This window comes from Notothenia rossii (genome assembly GCF_949606895.1).
Source record: "Notothenia rossii genome assembly, contig: scaffold_118, whole genome shotgun sequence".
NCBI lineage: Eukaryota > Metazoa > Chordata > Actinopteri > Perciformes > Nototheniidae > Notothenia > Notothenia rossii.
This window is the reverse complement of record NW_027640273.1, coordinates 114706-137743: the sequence shown is the minus strand read 5'-3', so window position 1 is coordinate 137743 and position 23038 is coordinate 114706. Positions and strand designations below refer to the sequence as shown.

Below are 23038 nucleotides of genomic sequence, written 5' to 3'. Positions count from 1 at the left end.
TCAGCATGTCGTTGTGTCCCTGAACACACCTCACCCTGTGGGGACTGTCCTCAGTATGTCGTTGTGTCCCTGAACACACCTCACCCTGTGGGGACTGTCTTCAGCATATCGTTGTGTCCCTGAACACACCTCACCCTGTGGGGACTGTCCTCAGGACCGACTGGATGGACGCTTTGGATTAAGACCTGCATGTAATGTGTGTTTTATGAAAGGTGGTTGAAATACTCCAGGGAGAGACGGACGAGTGCGTTTCAAACCTGGAGGAAAAAACACTTTTTTAAAAAAAAAATATATTTTTTATTTAAAAGGAGAAAATGTGAGCTGAACGTCGTTTAGGAATTATTTTCATAAGTTTCTCACGTATTATAATGTTACTGCTAACAGGAGACATCTGAAGAACACCCCCCCCCCCTACAGGAACACACACACACAGCTGCTCAGTTCTCAGGTGTTGCATCACTTTTCCTGCAGTCTCTGCCACGTCTGTTTAAATTTATATTGATACAAAGTCAGACATCAGGATGTTTAATATTTGCTATCTCCTTCAGCGTGAATCTGAAACAGCTGCTAATAAACGTTATTCAGTCTGATCCTGAAGTGATAAATATAAACTTTAAACTTAATGAATCAGTCTATAATGAATCAGTCAAAGATTATTTCCTTTAACTATGATCAGATTCATTGAATTTGAAAGTGTTAAACGTTTTCGACTTTATTTCTGATTATGTATTTAAACATAAATATAAATATATATACTTATAAGATAAGATGGAGCTTTATTGTAGGGAAGGTGTGACAGCAGCAGTGAGAGAAACACAGATGGTCCTCATGAGAAGAAACAGAGATAAAAACAACTTAAATAAATAAAACAAACATAGTATGAATGTACATGTATATACATATACGTGAGTAAGGCTAAATGTATTTAAATGTGCAGATATATCACTACAGTATGGTTTTTAGAGTAGCGTTTATTGTTTTACGGTCTCCCTACGGAGGCGTGTGAGCTGTGAGACGTCAGCAGCCAATCACAGGGCATGTGAACGGTCCATCTGGCAGCAGCAGCAGCAGCAGCAGTGAGCGCTCTGATTGGCTGTGGCACCAGCAGGCTTCAGGATAAAAGAGCAGGCGTCCCTGAACACATCATCTTCCTCACCATGGCCTTCCTCTGGATCGTGTCCTGCCTCGCCTTCGTCAGCGCCGCCTACGGTACTGATATTTATTATCCTGTTCCTCCTTCAGTTAATATCCAGATGTTCTCAATCCTTCAGCTAGTATCCAGATGTTCTCAATCATTCAGCTAGTATCCAGATGTTCTCAATCTTTCAGCTAGTATCCAGATGTTCTCAATCCTTCAGTTAGTATCCAGAAGTTCTCAATCCTTCAGCTAGTATCCAGATGTTCTCAATCTTTCAGCTAGTATCCAGATGTTCTCAATCCTTCAGCTAGTATCCAGATGTTCTCAATCCTTCAGTTAGTATCCAGATGTTCTCAATCCTTCAGTTAGTATCCAGATGTTCTCAATCCTTCAGCTAGTATCCAGATGTTCTCAATCCTTCAGTTAATATCCAGATGTTCTCAATCATTCAGCTAGTATCCAGAAGTTCTCAATCCTTCAGTTAGTATCCAGATGTTCTCAATCCTTCAGTTAGTATCCAGATGTTCTCAATCCTTCAGCTAGTATCCAGATGTTCTCAATCCTTCAGCTCGTATCCAGATGTTCTCAATCCTTCAGCTCGTATCCAGATGTTCTCAATCCTTCAGCTAGTATCCAGATGTTCTCAATCCTTCAGCTAGTATCCAGATGTTCTCAATCCTTCAGTTAGTATCCAGATGTTCTCAATCATTCAGCTAGTATCCAGATGTTCTCAATCCTTCAGTTAGTATCCAGATGTTCTCAACCCTTCAGTTAGTATCCAGATGTTCTCAATCCTTCAGCTAGTATCCAGATGTTCTCAATCCTTCAGTTAGTATCCAGATGTTCTCAATCCTTCAGTTAGTATCCAGATGTTCTCAATCCTTCAGTTAGTATCCAGATGTTCTCAATCCTTCAGCTAGTATCCAGATGTTCTCAATCCTTCAGTTAGTATCCAGATGTTCTCAATCATTCAGCTAGTATCCAGATGTTCTCAATCCTTCAGTTAGTATCCAGATGTTCTCAATCCTTCAGTTAGTATCCAGATGTTCTCAATCCTTCAGTTAGTATCCAGATGTTCTCAATCCTTCAGTTAGTATCCAGATGTTATCAATCCTTCAGTTAGTATCCAGATGTTCTCAATCCTTCAGTTAGTATCCAGATGTTCTCAATCCTTCAGCTAGTATCCAGATGTTCTCAATCCTTCAGCTAGTATCCAGATGTTCTCAATCCTTCAGCTAGTAGCCAGAAGTTCTCAATCCTTCAGTTAGTATCCAGATGTTATCAATCCTTCAGCTAGTATCCAGATGTTCTCAATCCTTCAGTTAGTATCCAGATGTTCTCAATCCTTCAGCTAGTATCCAGATGTTCTCAATCCTTCAGCTAGTAGCCAGAAGTTCTCAATCCTTCAGTTAGTATCCAGATGTTCTCAATCCTTCAGCTAGTATCCAGATGTTCTCAATCCTTCAGCTAGTATCCAGATGTTCTCAATCCTTCAGCTAGTATCCAGATGTTCTCAATCCTTCAGCTAGTATCCAGATGTTCTCAATCCTTCAGTTAGTATCCAGATGTTCTCAATCCTTCAGCTAGTATCCAGATGTTCTCAATCCTTCAGTTAGTATCCAGATGTTCTCAATCCCTCAGTTAGTATCCAGATGTTCTTCTGATGCTAGCTGCATGTCGTTTAAAGTTGGCTCTACTCTCTAAATGTGTATACTATTATACATATATTGAAGTTTCTACCTGACCCCCCAGGCTGCGGCTCCCCTGCCATCACCCCCCAGGTGTCGGGTTACGCCCGCATCGTGAACGGGGAGGAGGCCGTGCCTCACTCCTGGCCCTGGCAGGTGTCCCTGCAGGTCAGTCTGAGCCTCACTGAAAATTAACCTGAGACAGATTTTATTTAACACCCCCTGCTTCTCTCAGCAATCCAGCGGCTTCCACTTCTGTGGGGGCTCCCTGATCAACGAGAACTGGGTGGTGACCGCTGCCCACTGCAACGTGAGGTCAGAACACACACACACACACACACACACACACACACACACACACACACACACACACACACACACACACACACACACACACACACAGACACACACACACACACACACACACAGACACACACACACACACACACAGATACACACACACACACACACAAACACACACACACACACACACACACACACACACACACGCATAGACACACACAAACACACACACACACACACACACACACACACACACACACACACACAGACACACACAGACACACACACACACACACACACACACACACACACACACACACACACACACACACACACACACACACACAGACACACAGACACACACACACACAGACACACACACACACACACACACACACCAATACATATACACACACACACACACACACACAAAGGAAGGTTTAATGAAACACCACTTCCTGTTTCCTGTTTCAGGACGTACCATGTGGTGATTGTTGGGGAACACAATAAGGGCTCCGGCTCCAACGAGGACATCCAGAAACTGAAGCCCGCCCAGGTGAGACCCCGTCAGCCAATCAGTATTCAGAGCAACCCCCCCTTTCTTTACCATTAACTGATCCCCCCTCCCCCAGGTGTTCACCCACCCTCTGTGGAACCCCCGCACCATCAACAACGACATCTCCCTCATCAAGCTGGCCTCGCCCGCCCGCCTGGGACCCAATGTCTCCCCCGTCTGCCTCGCAGAGTCCTCCGACAACTTCAGCGCTGGGACCACCTGCGTGACCTCCGGATGGGGGCTGACCCGCTACAATGGTGAGTGCCTATGCTAAGCTAACAGAGGCTAACGGTTAGTCGTCTCAACACTTGTTCTGTAGCGGTTTGACGATAGCTACAGACTGGAGAAAGATCTAAATGAGGTAGCCCGTTTACCGTTAGCTGATCAGGGACAGCTGAACATTAATGGGTGCGTTTGATTTCTTCCCCTGCAGCTTTCAACACCCCCAACCTGCTGCAGCAGGCCTCCCTCCCTCTGCTGTCAAACGAGCAGTGCAAGCAGCACTGGGGCAGCAACATCTCCGGAGTCATGATCTGTGCTGGAGGAGCTGGAGCCACTTCCTGCATGGTGAGGCCCCGCCCCTACCTGTCTCACCCTCTCTTTGTCTCTCCCCTTGTGTAACATGTCTCTCTCCCCCATGCAGGGAGACTCTGGTGGTCCTCTGGTCTGTGAGAATGCCGGAGCCTGGACTCTGGTGGGCATCGTGTCCTGGGGAAGCAGCCGCTGCTCCACCTCCACCCCCGCCGTCTACGCCCGCGTCACCGAGCTGCGCAGCTGGGTGGACCAGACCCTCGCCGCCAACTAAGCAGAGGAAACCCAGCCTGACCTCCGGCCCCCCCACCGACCCCCTGACCCCCAAACCCTAATAATAAAAACTCTGAAACTCACATACCATGTCTGTCTTTCATTAAGGTTCCTCCGACTGAGGGGGAGCAGCTCTCACCCCGACCCCCAACCCCCTGCCTTTGTTGTTTCCATTTCTGCTATTTGTGTTTTTATAGATAAATATATACATCATATAATAAAAATACCTTTTTAGGGTACCCCCGACTGACGGGGAGCAATTCTCAACTTGAGCCCTGACCCCCACACCCAAAACTCTGACCATCACCCACCATGGTCTGTGTTTTGGTTGAATAAATGTGTGAAGATATTTATATACAGGACTGTCTCAGAAAATTAGAATATTGTGATAAAGTTCTTTATTTTCTGTAATGCAATTAAAAAAACAAAAATGTCATACATTCTGGATTCATTACAAATCAACTGAAATATTGCAAGCCTTTTATTATTTTAATATTGCTGATTATGGCATACAGCTTAAGAAAACTCAAAAATGCTATCTCAAAAAATTAGAATAGTTCCTCAGACCAAGTAAAAAAAAAAGATTTATAACAGCAAAACACAATCAAACATTTGAAAATGTCCATTAATGCACTCAGTACTTGGTTGGGAATCCTTTTGCACGGATTACTGCATCAATGCGGCGTGGCATGGAGGCAATCAGCCTGTGGCATTGCTGAGGTGTTATGGATGCCCAGGATGCTTCAATAGCGGCCTTTAGCTCATTAGCATTGTTGGGTCTGGTGTCTTTCAGCTTCTTCTTCACAATACCCCACATATTCTCTATGGGGTTCAGGTCAGGGGAATTTGCAGGCCAATCGAGGACAGTAATGCCATGGTCAGTACACCAGTTACTGGTGGTTTTGGCACTGTGGGCAGGTGCCAGATCATGCTGGAAAATGAATTCCTCATCTCCATAGAGCTTTTCAGCAGACGGAAGCATGTAGTGCTCTAAATTCTCTTGGTACACAGCTGCATTTACTCTGGGCTTGATGAAACACAGTGGACCAACACCAGCAGCTGACATGGCTCCCCAAACCATCGCTGACTGTGGGAACTTCACACTGGATTTCAAGCAACTTGGATTTTGCTCCTCTCCAGCCTTTCTCCAGACTCTGGCGCCTTGACTTCCAAATGAAATACAAAACTTGCTTTCGTCTGAAAAGAGGACTTTGGACCACTGTGCAACTGTCCAGTGCTTCTTTTCCTTAGCCCAAGTCAGACGCCTCTTCCGTTGTCTTGAGTTCAGAAGTGGCTTGACCATGGGAATACGGCTATTGTAGCCCATTTCCCGGACACGTCTGTGAACAGTGACTTTTGATACCTGGACTCCAGCTTCAGTCCACTGTCTTTGAAGCTCCCCCAAATTCTGGAAGCGACTCTTCTTCACAATGCTGTTAAGGCTGCGGTCATCTCTCTTGGTTGTGCAGCGTTTCCTGCCACATTTCCCCCTTCCAACAGACTTTTTGTGGATGTGCTTTGAAACTGCACTCTGTGAACAGCTTGCTCTTTGAGAAATTTCTTTTTGTGTCTTACCCTCCTGATGGAGGGTGTCAATGACGGTCCTCTGGACAGCAGTCAGATCAGCAGTCTTCCCCATACTTGTGATTTAGTTTACTGAACCAAGCTGAGTGTTTTTCAAGGCTCAGGAAACCCTTGCAGGTGTTTCGAGTTAATTAGACGATTCAAGTGATTCGTTGAACACCCTACTAGTATACTTTTTCATGATATTCTAATATTTAGAGATAGGATATTTGAGTTTTCTTAAGCTGTATGCCATAATCAGCAATATTAAAATAATAAAAGGCTTGCAATATTTCAGTTGATTTGTAATGAATCCAGAATGTATGACATTTTTGTTTTTTTAATTGCATTACAGAAAATAAAGAACTTTATCACAATATTCTAATTTTCTGAGACAGTCCTGTAGATAGACGAAATAGACTCGTTTGCTTCCGAAGATATGCAGACTGTCTGCTGTCCTGAGGCTCGTCTCAATTCAATATTTCCCCTCCTCCTTTCCCTTACTCGCTTCCCTTCCTTGCATCTTAGCTCCTCCTCCGTAAGATGCAAGCGAGAGACACGAGGAGGTGACGTGAGGACAGAGGATTCCTCAGGTATTCATTGGGATGTCCTCGTTCACTCAAGCGTCACTCTTAAACGACGTCTGTTAATAATGACATGTGCACAGCTGTATCCCCTCTCATCGGGCTGAACTGAAGGACCCTTTAGAACCAGCCATTTGTTGTTAAATATTTATTTAAATGAATCTTTCTCTTGTTAGTCAAGGAATTCAATGTATGATGTTGGTCCTGCTTTTGTGTTCCGTGTTGGTGTAAAATGTAGCCTACATTTAAATACAAATATAATGATAGTAATGTGAAAGCCTTTTCTCTGAACATGTGTTTCCTGTAGATCCCCACATTCACCACAAACCCACATTCAGGACATTTTAAATAATTTAACTCTTGAATATCTTAACACAAAACAATACAAATAATTGTTATTTATCAAGATCTAGCCATTTATGAAATAGCTTTCTTAATAGCTATGTTTTAGTGACGTTCAAGATCATTAAACATGACTTCAATTGTTAGTATAACCTTAAGAAATGAATTGCACATAATAATTCCCACGGAGCTGTGAGCACTTATACATTTCAGTGAGGCTTTTCCACTCATCTTCCAGTTGTCAGTTTTCCTCTATTGAAATGGACCAGCTGTGAGTGACTGTAGAGCAGGGGTTCTCAAAGTGCGGCCCGCGGGCCAATGGCGGCCCTCGGAAATGTTTCTGGCGGCCCGCGATAGTTAACCTGTTAAACCCCAAGTACAGTAAAAAAAAAAAAAAAAATTTTTTTTTTTTTTTTTTTAACAGACATTGCTCCAGATAACAAACCGTACATCAAAACATGTAACAACAAACAACTAAACAAAACGTAATGGGGGAGGGGGGGGGGGGGGGGTGGATGCAAGGATGACTTCTTAAGACAGCTGATTGTGACATACACAGGACATTACATACACAATACATTATACATTACACAGGAGATGCCATATTGACAGGGTTAGATAGGAGAGCTGCGGACAGTGAACCGCAATCCTCCTGTCTCCCCTCAAAATCCCCCAGCAGAGAAGCTGCACGCTCCATGTTCAGTAGGTCCAGATACTCCCTCAGCCATGAGTCCCTAGTAAAGCAGGCTGGTTTGCGTTCCTTCCAGTTTAATAGGACTTTAATAGGAGTCTTTTTGTGGCTAAACAGCCCAATGTCCAGAGCCGATCGGTAGTCCTTGCAGGATTGCCATCTGGCTTGAGACCCAGTAGACATGCAATGGGACATGTAGGGAAATTAACTTTTAAAGATTCAGACAATAAGGATATTACTTCTGACCAAAGTTTTTTTTACCGCTGGGCATTCCCAGAGTAGGTGCAACAATGTACCTCGCTTGCCACATTCATGCCAGCATAAATCTCTGTTTATTGTCCGTCTTGGATTTTGTAACAGGGGTGATGTAAGCTCTATTGAGAATTTTGAACTGTATGATCCTGAATCTTACACATTTAGAAGAGAAAATAGCTGACTGCCAAATGGAGTTCCATTGCAAAGCAGACAGAGAGATATTCAAGGTATGCTCCCAGGACAGTTGGACAGGAGAATAGGTATTCGGGGCAGCCCTAGATAATAATTTATAAATGTTAGAGACCACACCTGATGATATGATTGCTTTCTTGAGGCGCTGGTCCTCTTCCATACATGAAGCAGGCATGGCTTATTTATTGATGGTCCATCAATCCATTTTTGTGCAAAAATCGGAGAAACTAAATGATAGCATTATGGTAGCCACCGGAGGCTAGCGCAGCTTCCGGTTCCTCTACGCGTCACTCTCACTCCTTATTTGGTAACCTGAATCTCGCAAATCTCGCAAATCTCGCGAGTTGCAGTTAAGCGGAAAATCTGTTGTAAGTTATCAGAAACGGGAGTTAGCTAGCGATTTTAGCTAGTCACTGTCTGTAGATAACCCAACTTTGTGTCCTCTGAGACTGAAGGAGATGTTGCATTGTTTTTGTTGCCTTCGTTGTAGTTTTATGTGTATTTTGGATTTAATTTAGGTTAACTTCCAGTTCCGTTTGCATGCTTTTATTTTGAAGTCGAGATAACGTGTTTGACAGGAAGTTGTGGTGGCATCGGAGACAACTTGACAGATAAAGTAGTGTCTGCTATGTAACGGCAGAGAAAGAGTGTGTGTGTTTGCGTGTGTGGTTAAGTATATGAACGCACACAAAAGTCCGGTTATACAATAATAAAACAACAAGCTGTCTCTCCCAACGTCCACACTCAGGCACACTGTTATTTCCACTGAATACCCCCAGCGCGAGCATCCCCAAACTCACTCCCTGATTGGATGCACGTCCCAAAGGCGGCAAAGTGTTCACGTGAACATCGGAAACAAAATTTGTTGGAAGTTTTCGTTGTGTAAGCGAGATGGAGGAGCCAGGGCCGTCGCGTAAAAAACGTTTTGTCAGTGAGGAGAAAAGGAAGTTCCAGGAGAAATGGAGCAACGCTTACTTCGTTTTACCTCAGGGGTCGGATAAAGTGATATGCCTCATCTGCAAGCAGGTGAATGCAATGCTCAAGGAGTATAACATAAAACGCCATTATGATACCAATCATAAAATGTATGACAAGTTCATGGGCAAGGAGCGCAGAACTAAACTTGAACAACTTCAAAGAGGTTTAACTGCCCAGCAGTCAGTTTTCACAAATCTTGCAAAATCCGGTGAAGCTGTAACACAGGCTAGCTATGTGGTAGCTCACGAAATTGCCAGGCGGAGCAAGCCGTTCAGTGATGGAGAATTCGTGCGAGACTGCATTTTGAAAGTGGCTGACATTGTATGCCCTGAACAAAAGTCAAAGTTCCGTGACATAAGTTTATCGAATGACACAGTGACACGACGAATCGAAGATCTGGCCAATGATCTCAAAGAGCAATTGGGACTACGTGTGGAAGGCCTAGGCAAGGGGTCCTTTTCTATAGCACTGGATGAGAGTACAGACATTTCTGATACTGCACAACTGCTGATTTTCATTCGAACGGTCACGGAGGACTTTGAAATAGGCGAGGAACTGCTAAGCATGGAGAGTATCAAAGACAGAACAAGGGGAATCGACATTTGTGATGCTGTGTGTCGTAGTCTCGATGCATACAATGTGGAGCTGACATCCATGTTCGGTGTCACACATTACTCAGAGGGACTCACTCATTACTCAGAGGGACTCACACATTACTCAGAGCTCAGAGGGACTCTCACATTACTCAGAGGGACTCACACATTACTCAGAGCTCAGAGGGACTCACACATTACTCAGAGGGACTCACTCATTACTCAGAGGGACTCACTCATTACTCAGAGGGACTCTCACATTACTCAGAGGGACTCACACATTACTCATAGGGACTCACACATTACTCATAGGGACTCACTCATTACTCAGAGGGACTCACACATTACTCAGAGGGACTCACTCATTACTCAGAGGGACTCACACATTACTCAGAGGGACTCACACATTACTCATAGGGACTCTCACATTACTCATAGGGACTCACTCATTACTCAGAGCTTAGAGGGACTCACACATTACTCAGAGGGACTCTCACATTACTCAGAGCTCAGAGGGACTCACTCATTACTCAGAGGGACTCACACATTACTCAGAGGGACTCTCACATTACTCAGAGGCACTCTCACATTACTCAGAAGGACTCACTCATTACTCAGAGCTCAGAGGGACTCACACATTACTCAGAGGGACTCTCACATTACTCAGAGCTCAGAGGGACTCACTCATTACTCAGAGGGACTCACACATTACTCAGAGGGACTCACTCATTACTCAGAGGGACTCACACATTACTCAGAGGGACTCTCACATTACTCAGAGGGACTCTCACATTACTCAGAAGGACTCACTCATTACTCAGAGCTCAGAGGGACTCACTCATTACTCAGAGGGACTCACACATTACTCAGAGGGACTCTCACATTACTCAGAGGGACTCTCACATTACTCAGAAGGACTCACACATTACTCAGAGCTCAGAGGGACTCACTCATTACTCAGAGCTCAGAGGGACTCTCACATTACTCAGAAGGACTCACTCATTACTCAGAGCTCATAGGGACTCACACATTACTCAGAGGGACTCTCACATTACTCAGAGGGACTCACTCATTACTCAGAGGGACTCTCACATTACTCAGAGGGACTCACTCATTACTCAGAGGGACTCACACATTACTCAGAGGGACTCTCACATTACTCAGAGGGACTCACTCATTACTCAGAGGGACTCACACATTACTCAGAGGGACTCACACATTACTCAGAGGGACTCACTCATTACTCAGAGGGACTCACACATTACTCATAGGGACTCTCACATTACTCAGAGGGACTCACTCATTACTCAGAGGGACTCACACATTACTCATAGGGACTCACACATTACTCAGAGGGACTCACACATTACTCAGAGGGACTCACTCATTACTCAGAGGGACTCACTCATTACTCATAGGGACTCACACATTACTCAGAGGGACTCACACATTACTCATAGGGACTCTCACATTACTCAGAGGGACTCTCACATTACTCAGAGGGACTCACACATTACTCAGAGGGACTCACACATTACTCATAGGGACTCACACATTACTCAGAGGGACTCACACATTACTCATAGGGACTCTCACATTACTCAGAGGGACTCTCACATTACTCAGAGGGACTCACACATTACTCAGAGGGACTCACACATTACTCAGAGGGACTCTCACATTACTCAGAGGGACTCACACATTACTCATAGGGACTCACACATTACTCAGAGGGACTCACACATTACTCATAGGGACTCTCACATTACTCAGAGGGACTCACTCATTACTCAGAGGGACTCACTCATTACTCAGAGGGACTCACACATTACTCAGAGGGACTCACTCATTACTCAGAGGGACTCTCACATTACTCAGAGGGACTCACACATTACTCAGAGGGACTCTCACATTACTCAGAGGGACTCACACATTACTCATAGGGACTCACACATTACTCAGAGGGACTCACACATTACTCATAGGGACTCTCACATTACTCAGAGGGACTCACTCATTACTCAGAGGGACTCTCACATTACTCAGAGGGACTCACACATTACTCAGAGGGACTCTCACATTACTCAGAGGGACTCACACATTACTCAGAGGGACTCTCACATTACTCAGAGGGACTCTCACATTACTCAGAGGGACTCACACATTACTCATAGGGACTCACACATTACTCAGAGGGACTCACACATTACTCATAGGGACTCTCACATTACTCAGAGGGACTCACTCATTACTCAGAGGGACTCACTCATTACTCAGAGGGACTCACACATTACTCAGAGGGACTCACACATTACTCAGAGGGACTCACACATTACTCATAGGGACTCTCACATTACTCAGAGGGACTCACTCATTACTCAGAGGGACTCACTCATTACTCAGAGGGACTCACACATTACTCATAGGGACTCACTCATTACTCAGAGGGACTCTCACATTACTCATAGGGACTCACTCATTACTCAGAGGGACTCACTCATTACTCAGAGGGACTCACACATTACTCATAGGGACTCTCACATTACTCATAGGGACTCACACATTACTCAGAGGGACTCACACATTACTCAGAGGGACTCACTCATTACTCAGAGGGACTCACACATTACTCAGAGGGACTCACACATTACTCATAGGGACTCACATATTACTCAGAGGGACTCACACATTACTCAGAGCTCAGAGGGACTCACGCATTACTCAGAGGGACTCACACATTACTCAGAGCTCAGAGGGACTCACGCATTACTCAGAGCTCAGAGGGACCCACACATTACTCAGAGCTCAGAGGGACTCACACATTACTCAGAGGGACTCACACATTACTCAGAGCTCAGAGGGACTCACACATTACTCAGAGCTCAGAGGGACTCACACATTACTCAGAGCTCAGAGGGACTCACCCATTACTCAGAGCTCAGAGGGACTCACCCATTACTCAGAGCTCAGAGGGACTCACACATTACTCAGAGCTCAGAGGGACTCACACATTACTCAGAGGGACTCACACATCACTCAGAAGGACCCACACATTACTCAGAGCTCAGAGGGACTCACACATCACTCAGAGGGACTCACACATTACTCAGAGCTCAGAGGGACTCACACATTACTCAGAGCTCAGAGGGACTCACACATTACTCAGAGGGACTCACACATTACTCAGAGCTCAGAGGGACCCACACATTACTCAGAGGGACTCACACATTACTCAGAGCTCAGAGGGACTCACACATTACTCAGAGCTCAGAGGGACTCACACATTACTCAGAGCTCAGAGGGACTCACCCATTACTCAGAGCTCAGAGGGACTCACCCATTACTCAGAGCTCAGAGGGACTCACACATTACTCAGAGCTCAGAGGGACTCACACATTACTCAGAGGGACTCACACATCACTCAGAAGGACCCACACATTACTCAGAGCTCAGATGGACTCACACATCACTCAGAAGGACCCACACATTACTCAGAGCTCAGAGGGACTCACACATCACTCAGAAGGACCCACACATTACTCAGAGCTCAGAGGGACTCACCCATTACTCAGAGCTCAGAGGGACTCACCCATTACTCAGAGCTCAGAGGGACTCACACATTACTCAGAGCTCAGAGGGACTCACACATTACTCAGAGCTCAGAGGGACTCACACATTACTCAGAGCTCAGAGGGACTCACACATCACTCAGAAGGACCCACACATTACTCAGAGCTCAGAGGGACTCACACATTACTCAGAGGGACTCACACATCACTCAGAAGGACCCACACATTACTCAGAGCTCAGAGGGACTCACACATTACTCAGAGGGACTCACACATCACTCAGAGGGACTCACACATTACTCAGAGCTCAGAGGGACTCACACATTACTCAGAGGGACTCACACATTACTCAGAGGGACTCACTCATTACTCAGAGTTCAGAAACAGAAGAGTTTTACCCAGATCCCAACGAGCAGGACGAAGACGAAGTAGAGGACAAGGACAGCAATGTCAGCCGCCTCCATGTTGAGCCCTGACGGGGGGGGGGCAGTGCTGCCTGCAGGGACACACAACCACACAATGACACACACATATACACACACACAAAGGACACACAACACATACACACACATATATACACACACAGAGGACACACAACACATACACACATACACACACACACACACACACACACACACACACACACACACACACACACACACACACAGAGGACACACAACACGAGTAGTTTGAGTACTCTAAGTACTCTATGTACTCTAAGTCTAAGTAGTACACAGCAGTATTATTAACACCCCCTCAGGACAGGGACACAGAAATCACGGCTTCTTCCTTATTGTTGCACACCGGATGACTTCCTGCTTAGAGCTGCTGAAACACACACACACACACACACACACACACACACACACACACACACACACACACACACACACACGCACACATGCACACACACACACACACACACACACACACACACACATGCACACACACACACACACACACACACACACACACACACACACACACACACACACACACACACACACACACACACACACACACACACACACACCTATCTCATGATTAGTGTTCTGGAGTTCTGTCTAATCAACCAAACCTAACGAAGGTGATAAAGAAAGCTCAGACCTGTAGTGGTAGACATGGCGCTCTTCTGTCACACTCGGTGTCTCCTCAGGCAGTAAATGTGTGTGTGTGTGTGTGTGTGTGTGTGTGTGTGTGTGTGTGTGTGTGTGTGTGTGTGTGTGTGTGTGTGTGTATGTGTTGTCACCCTGACGCTTAATGATTAATCAGCCTGTTATCCAGAGTCAGCTATGATTGGCAGAGTGAGCACAGTGGAGCCAGGAATGTAGAGTAGGGTCTCCGGCTCAGAGAGGCTGCCGGACCCTCCTTATGTTGTTATCAGTTACACAGTTATGTTGGACATTTACACAGTTAGCATCAGTTGGCAACAGTTAGCATCAGTTACACAGTTATGTTGGGACATTTACACAGTTAGCATCAGTTGAGTTTATTAGCATTATAGCTGTTGCAGAAAATAGTACAAGATGTATTGGCCGATTTGGACAGTCTTAACCCTAACCCCACACACAACACACACACCATCACAGACTATAACAGCCCTTTTTGTTAAATACCAACTGTGTGCAATATATATATATATATATATATATATATATATATATTATATTTCAAACCTTAATTTAATCAGATTGGTCCATTGAGATCATAGATCTCTTTTTCAAGGGAGACCTGCAGCATATAGGTTCCACATGAAACATAAAACAATAAAGGACATCATACATTATATTTACAGGATACATTTACATAGTTATAGACATTTACAAGTGCCCATAGTATCAACGAGCATTTCATTTAGCCTAGCTTTAAAAACATGCAGAGGAATGAGATTGCTCAGTTTCAATTCTTGCTGAAGATTGTTCCAAGCAAGTGGAGCTGCGCACATAGAAGCTGTCTCACCTAAGACAGTCCTTGCTCTTGGCACATCGAACAATACTACATCATGAGATCTCAGACAATAGCTGCTTGCAGCTCTCTGTGTGATCAGAGAGCAGATATAATACGGGAGTTTACCCAACAAAGCTTTATAGATGAACGTGTACCAATGAATGAGCCTCTTTACAGTAAGTGATGGCAGACCTGTCTTGGCATACAGAGTACAGTGATGAGTAAGTGCTTTACAGTTAGTGACACATCTCAGAGCGCTGTGATAGGCGGCATCTAACTTGACCAGGCAATGGGCAGGTGCATTCATATAGATCAGATCACCATAGTCCAGCACAGGTCAAAAGGTCACAGAGCCTTTTCCTGGCCTCAAGCGAGAAACAGGACTTGTTTCTGAAAAAGAAACCTAGCCTAACCCTCAGCTTTTTAAGCAGGTTATTGACATGCAGTTTAAAAGAGAGATAATCATCAAGCCAGATACCAAGGTATTTATAACAGGTAACCACTTTGAGTTTTATTCCTTGCATAGTAACAACATCTAAAACAGGCTCTGGTGTCTTTTTAGCTTTAGAAAAGAGCATTACCTTGGTTTTCTCAACATTTAAAAGAAGCTTTAGTTCAGAGAGCTGAGTCTGAATAATGTTAAAAACAGCCTGTAATTTAACACCAGCCTCCTGAATGGAGGGACCTGCGCAGTACATCACGGGATCATCCGCATACAACTGTAAAGTGGCTTCATCCACATTTTCACCTAAACTGTTGATATATATGGAGAATAAAAGTGGACCTAAAACAGAACCTTGAGGAACACCATTAGAAATGTTTAACCACTCAGAAGACAGCCCATCAAAGTGAACACATTGGGACCTTTCAGAGAGGTAGTTCACAAACCACCCCACTGCATGGCTGGATATGCCAATACTGAGTAGCCTCTGCTTCAAGATGTGATGATCGACGGTGTCAAACGCTTTGGACAGGTCAATAAATAGAGCTGCACAACTCTGCTTATTATCTAAGATACTCTTAATGTCATTCACCACTTTCACTGTGGCAGTGATGGTGCTGTGTTGCTTTCTGAAGCCTGACTGATGTTTAGACAGGATGTCATTTTTACATAAAAACTCCTTTACTTGTTCACTCACAAGGTTTTCCAGACCACATTGTTCAGAGTCACAGATTGGGGTGTTCACAGAAGCAGAGTTGGAAACAGAATCAAACAGAGAGCCACAGGACACAAAATGCTCATTAAGGCAATTTAACATGGTGGCCCTGTCCGATAGAGCCAGATGCTGTGGTGAGGCACGGAGGTAGCTCATTACGGATCTCACCGGTGGATATTGATTTTATGGCTTTCCAAAATGTCTTAGGATTATTTAGGTTTTCTGTGGTAACTGACAGATAGTACTTAGACTTAGCACTTTTGACATGTGAAGTGAAGCTATTCCTTAGCTGCCTGAAACACAGCCATTCTACCTCTGAGCCTGATTGCCTAGCCTTTGCCCAGGCCTTGTTTCTCTCATGAAGGAGACTGGACAGTTCAGAAGAAAACCAAGGATTGTCTCGTCCCTTCACTCTAAATGTATGCAGGGGTGCATGTTTATCAATGATCTCCATAAAACCAAGATAAAAATAAGACCATGCAGTTTCTTCATCAGCAGACAGATCCATTTCCCCCAATCAAACCCAAACAGGTCATGAACAAAACCCTGCTCCACAAAATGTTTTATGTCTCTCTTAATGATAATACGAGGTTTAACCTTTTGGACCTTAGTGTCCCTGATTGTGGCTACAACACAGTAATCACTCAGATCATTCACTAATACTCCCACAGATCAGTATTTATGGGGAACATTGGTTAGAATGAGATCAATTAGGGAGGATTTATTAGGGGACTTAATGTTAGGGCGAGAAGGACTGTCTATAATCTGAGTAACATTTAAAGAGATACAAAGGTTTTTAAGTCCTCTGACACTGCAGTTAACCAGTCCCAGTTCAAATCTCCAAGCAGCACTGTTTCCTTTAGTCTAGTTGCGATAAAAGATTTGCTAGTGAAGACAAGGAGTCTTTGACAGCTGAGGGGGGTCTGTAACAGCCCACCACCATGACCTGTTGACCCTTTGCCACTTCTATATTTAAGGCTACACATTTGAATTGCTTACTGATAGATTTGGAAACTAATGTGGATACACTGAACTTATTCTTAACATAAATGGCAACGCCACCACCTTTATTAGACCGGTTGGTACGATACACATTATAACCATTTAAGGCAACGTCAGAGGCCAACATAGATTTATTTAGCGATCTGACTACTACTACTGGGCGGACCAGGGGTAGGTTGTACATTTCCTGACAGTAATAACAACAACAAAAACCAGGCATCTTTTCCTCTTAATCGACACACACACACCGTCATCTACTTTAGAAACACCGGAAAAGTCTGTGAGAGAGTGATTAGAGCTTAAGAAGCAGTCCTGAAGAACCATCATCGCAGGAAAACAAAAAAGACAAACATATTGTGTCGAGCAGATTGTCTGTGACAAGGCAACCGGTAATAGTTTGTGTAACACATCCAAACCTTTGCAGGGGATGCTCACTGCGGGTGGCAGAACAGACCTGAATCCAGTAGACTCCTCAGAATGACTAGAGATCTTCTCATAGTCCAAAACAGTTAACAGGCACAGCAGAATCCCGATATGGGCCATTTCCCCAGACCAGCACACAGTATCCGCGATGTTCCTGGAGCAAATCAGCACAGCAGCAAAGGACAGGCGAAGGCAGCAGCGTGGTAGCGCTCCGGTCCTTCCGTGGTATCCCCGAGGTGAAAGCAGGCCTCTGCAACAGCAGAACCAGGACAGGTGGAAAGCAGGCCCCAGCCGTGGTAAAATCCGTAATATGTTACGGGTCCCAAAAGCTTGGGTACCACACCAACAATAAATGATATCTGTAGAAAACAGAAAAGTGCAGCAGCAATAATTAGACACAGGATCCGGTTGATCGTTTGGATTGCTTCTTTATTTGCAAGATCAAATGCTAAAGGTGTTTATACAACACACTCTCACTCCCTGAGCGTCCAGGAGCGACGTTTGGTCAGGGTCCCGTGGCGTGCAGTTGTGACGCTCCTAGGCTCCTTCAGCTTCATAAAGGGACGCAAATAGCTTTCAACTGATTGCAATGTATTCTCATCTGCGGCGGGATTTGACGCTCATGGAAGCACGGCATTCGTTTGTGTCGGCTGCCCTTAAAGGCAATGTGAGCGTCCATTCCCATTGAATAACGGAGAATTGTACACCCGGAAGTAAGTATTCCCCTTACTGTGGATTGAGTTGACAGTGATATCTGCACTACTCATCCACTAAAAAACACCAGATTATCCTTGTTAATTAAACGACATTGATAGGTTTAAATAGTGTGCAATGCTTTTGTGTTTTTCCCCTTCGATTTTGAGAAACAAGTTGTTTTCTCTGAAATGTGGAGCGCCAAAGAGACCAATTGTTGTGACGACGCCTGTCCGCTTCGCGCCAAACCCTGTGATTAATCTTCAAGCTCTGGAATTGGATGTTGGAGTGGCAGTGTGCCAAGGTTAAGCCGAGCGCAGGGGCGGATCTAGAAAAATATTCATGGGGTGGCAAGAGGGTGGCAGGAGATTTTGAGGGGTGGCATCCCCTGGCAGAAGTATATGCTGATTTAATCACAGTCATATCAATCAATGTTAACTTGGAAAGCCACAATATTGATATTTGAACTCTATAACATTACAGATGTAGCGATTCATTTCAGACAGTTTGAAATGCGAGGGCCGTGATTGGTACGTGATCTGCCCTCGCTCAAGGGAAAACCTCCAGCTTGACTTGAGACCGCCCCCGTGATAGATAAATGTAATTATAATGAAGCCAGCTGCAATGGATCATTCATCCACCAGGGGGTGCAGTGGGGTTCTGCACTGGAGCTCATGTGAAATAAAGTCAGATACAGTACGCTGGATGTACAGCGGAACTTTTGTTCATACTCTGTGCTAAATAAGAGACATGTAATCATTTACAAAACATCACCATGTTGTTATTTAACAAAATAATTTTGTTATTGGAAAAAAACGAACGGGAGGAAATGCAGCCCGGCTCTCGATTTTTAATCCTAATTTAATCATCATCTTCACCACGATCATTTATGTTTATGTTCGCCGAATTGAAATGAAATCACTGACACATATGAATATACTGTATTCAACTTCATTAAAACATTATTAACGTGCCTAAACTCAGTAATTCACCAAAAATATGTATATTTTAATGGAGCCTCGTCGGTCGATCAGGATCCCAAAGTGTAGCGGAGGGATCCTCATCTGGATGAAGGGTGTTATTTTCCCCATAAGGAACAAGTCACTGCAAATTATCCCGCTTATTACACGGCCACATTCTCAACAAAGTAACGACATGACTCCCAATATTAATTGAAATGCTTTTATGGATTTAGAAAATGTTTTTATTGATTTAAAAAATAGTTGTATTTATTGATTTAAATTGACATGCATCCGCTAAGAAAAATAGTCCGTTGTTACAGTTTTTTAAACAGTCTGAATGAAACGGCAGCTCTCAGCTGTGTATTTACACAACTAATGGCCCATCAACCACAGCTCTCTCCCCCCCTCCCCCCCTGATCTTTCTTCTCCAGCAGCTAAATGAACAGTAGGTTACTCTAAGTGACCATAGACTGTATGTGACAAGCTTACAGTTAGTGACGTAACAACACCATAAAAGCTGGTGGGTTGAAAGCAATACGGGAGGTAAAAATAACTACAATAATTGTGATTTATTTATTGTGGCTTTTATGTTTTTAGGTATAAAATGTAATTCCGGCTTATAGTTCACCCTTCTCTAAAAGCCTTCAACAATGACAATATTCATTGTAATTTAATAAATCCTTCCAACACACATTGTAAAAAATAGCCTACTGTAAGTTAAGAAATCATTCCAATATGTACATCTTCTGATGTAACAACAATAACATTATAAATAGTAACATAGCTGAACATGGTATTGCACATTAAGCTTTGAGTGTTACTGACCTGAGATGTTTTTATTACATGAATTAAGGTGACTGAGGCTTTTTAACATACAGGGATGCAAACTCATCAGGTATGTGATCTGCTATGAAAAAGGTGACGAGGATCCGAGCCCCCGACCCCCCCACCCCACGGAATAAAAGAGGATTTTAGCAGAACAACTAAAGCAGCAGTGTTAATAACAACAGAAACGCCAAAGAGTCACATAATAGAAATATATAAAAGCATTTATTTTAATTGTGTAGCAGTCAGTTTATAATTTTGGCAGCACTGTTGAGCATTTTGAAAATGTATTTTCAGGCCTCTGTGCAAGGCTTAGTCTTTCTATCTTTATAGCCACATGGTGTAAAGTAACTAAGTTCATAAACTCATCAGGTTATACTTGGGCACAATTTTGAGATACTTGTACTTTATTTAAGTATTTCAATGTTTTGCTACTTTGTTCTTCTACTCCTCTACAGTTCAGAGGTACATGGTGTACTTCTCCTCCACTACATGTATTTAATACCTTTAGTTACTTCTCAGATGTGGATGAATGATGTGAAATATAATCAAGTGTTGAATCAGACTTTAGTTCCACCTGGAGTAAATCCACCAGCTACCCTGCAGTATACAAAGTCATTCAGACTAGCTGCACCTTTACCAGCTTTGAGAACACTTTCATGATCAATCATTATAAAACATATCATATATGTTATTCTGAAATGGACCAATCTGCACAATGACTACTTTTACTGTCGCTACTTTAACTATATTTTGATAATAATACTTTTCTACTTTTACTTGAGGAACATTTTGAATGCAGGACTTTTACTGTAACAGAGTATTCCTACACTCTGGTACTTCTACTTTTACTCAAGTACAAGATCTGAGTACTTCTACTTTTACTCAAGTACTAGATCTGAGTACTTCTACTTTTACTCAAGTACAAGACCTGAGTACTTCTACGTTTACTCTAGTACAAGATCTGTGTGCTTCTACTTTTACTCAAGTACAAGACCTGAGTACTTCTACTTTTACTCAAGTACAAGATCTGAGTACTTCTACTTTTACTCAAGTACAAGACCTGAGTACTTCTACTTTTACTAAAGTACAATATATATACTTATACCACCTCTGTTTATAGCCTATGAAAAAAACTATTAGAAATAGAAGGCTAAAGCTAACGTTAGCAGATAGTGACAATGTATGCTAGCTAGCTAGCTCAACGATTCCTTAAACAATATTGCCACAGAAAAACTTTTCAGTTCACATCACGCTCTGCCGCTCCGACAGGGAGCTCTGCTCTGAACACCTGAACGGCCTGTTCTAACAGCTGTTCACCAGCGGTCCAGTCTGTGCCACAGTGACTCCGGACGCAGAGTTAATATTAACGAACGCACCCGTAGGTAATGTAGCTGCTGAAGCTAGACCATCATCTCGGAGCAGCAGAGCCTTATTATACATCCATGAGCAGAGCCGACAGGCAGGAAGACTCGAGCACACAGCTCGTACTTCATTATAATATATAAAAAAAGAACACCATGCGTGTCATGATGGCACATAACAGCTCACGGCCGCAGATTACTCCGGGTCCCAGCCCCCCCCATACCCCAAAAATATTTGTATTGCAGATCTACATGAATCACACAAACGACTTATTTTGGATTCAAAACGGCGAATTTCGCCGAAAGGTGACAAGTTTGCATCACTGAACATAGACAGAGCACAACTGAAACATAACATCTGAAATGATGTAACAACATAATACACTTGTGGGGATGCTTGGGATGTGAGGAGTGAGGGACACGGCTTAGAACGGGCGTGTCGCCTGGCAGGACAGGAGAGTGTGTGCACCAGTCTGCCTTGATCTATGCATTCATGTCCGTGACACTCACTGCTGCCCACAGCTGTTTTATAGAAGGAAATTCCTTCACTTCATGAAAGTGTTTTAACCACACACACCTCTACACACACATGACGGGTGTTATTTTCCCCATAAGGAACAAGTCGCTGCAAATTATCCCGCTTATTACACGGCCAAATTCTCAACAAAGTAACGACATGACTCCCAATATTAATTGAAATGCTTTTATGGATTTAGAAAATGTTTTTATTGATTTAAAAAATAGTTGTATGTATTGATTTAAAAAATAGTTGTATGTATTGATTTAAATTGACATGCATCCGCTAAGAAAAATAGTCCGTTGTTACAGTTTTTTAAACAGTCTGAATGAAACGGCAGCTCTCAGCTGTGTATTTACACAACTAATGGCCCATCAACCACAGCTCTCTCCCCCCCTCCCCCCTTGATCTTTCTTCTCCAGCAGCTAAATTAACGGTAGGTTACTCTGAGTGACAAGCTTACAGTTAGACACAACACTGTCATTGCAAGTGACCCTCAGTTAGTTGACTTTTATGTTCAACTGCTAAATTCGTTACTGATAAAAAAAGGGCTTCTACTGTACCTAATTACCTTAACACTAGAACCGCCAGAGGTTTTTGTATAGGCCTACCTAAACCCGTCAAATCCCGCTATTAGAATGCAATTTTTAACAACATAGGGTGCTACATAACACACTTTCAGGAAAAGTCACGGACTGGGAGACTTTCATATTTTATTGAAAAAAAGTTACATTGCACACACACAACACACATCACACACATTGACCCGATTAGCGGTTCTAGTGTTAAATAAACTCACTAATGAATGAAACCAGTTCAATACGCATTACCCTTATTCTTATCATTCTTTATGAGCGCAAAAATAGTCTTAAAATCAGATCTGTTTTTTAAA

At 43.6% G+C, this 23038-nt stretch overlaps 1 protein-coding gene across 1 annotated transcript; it reads left to right on the top strand.

Moving 5' to 3' along the window:
* The first annotated feature begins 1087 nt into the window (after positions 1-1087).
* Positions 1088-4572, top strand: LOC307026873 (chymotrypsin B-like). The gene is made up of 7 exons (XM_079695013.1): positions 1088-1209; positions 2891-2994; positions 3062-3141; positions 3604-3685; positions 3762-3942; positions 4119-4252; positions 4329-4572. The coding sequence occupies exons 1-7, from the start codon at positions 1158-1160 to the stop codon at positions 4488-4490; spliced, it is 795 nt and encodes a 264-aa protein (XP_079551139.1). The 5' UTR covers positions 1088-1157; the 3' UTR covers positions 4491-4572.
* The last annotated feature ends 18466 nt before the right edge of the window (positions 4573-23038 follow it).

What these genes read in the sequence shown, in the direction of transcription:
- LOC307026873 (XM_079695013.1), top strand. Translation starts at nt 1,158, where the DNA reads ATGGCCTTCCTCTGGATCGTGTCCTGCCTCGCCTTCGTCAGCGCCGCC. An exon ending in CTTCGTCAGCGCCGCCTACG is followed by an intron (nt 1,210 to 2,890) that starts GTACTGATATTT and finishes CTGACCCCCCAG; the next exon opens with GCTGCGGCTCCCCTGCCATC. An exon ending in CTGGAGCCACTTCCTGCATG is followed by an intron (nt 4,253 to 4,328) that starts GTGAGGCCCCGC and finishes TCCCCCATGCAG; the next exon opens with GGAGACTCTGGTGGTCCTCT.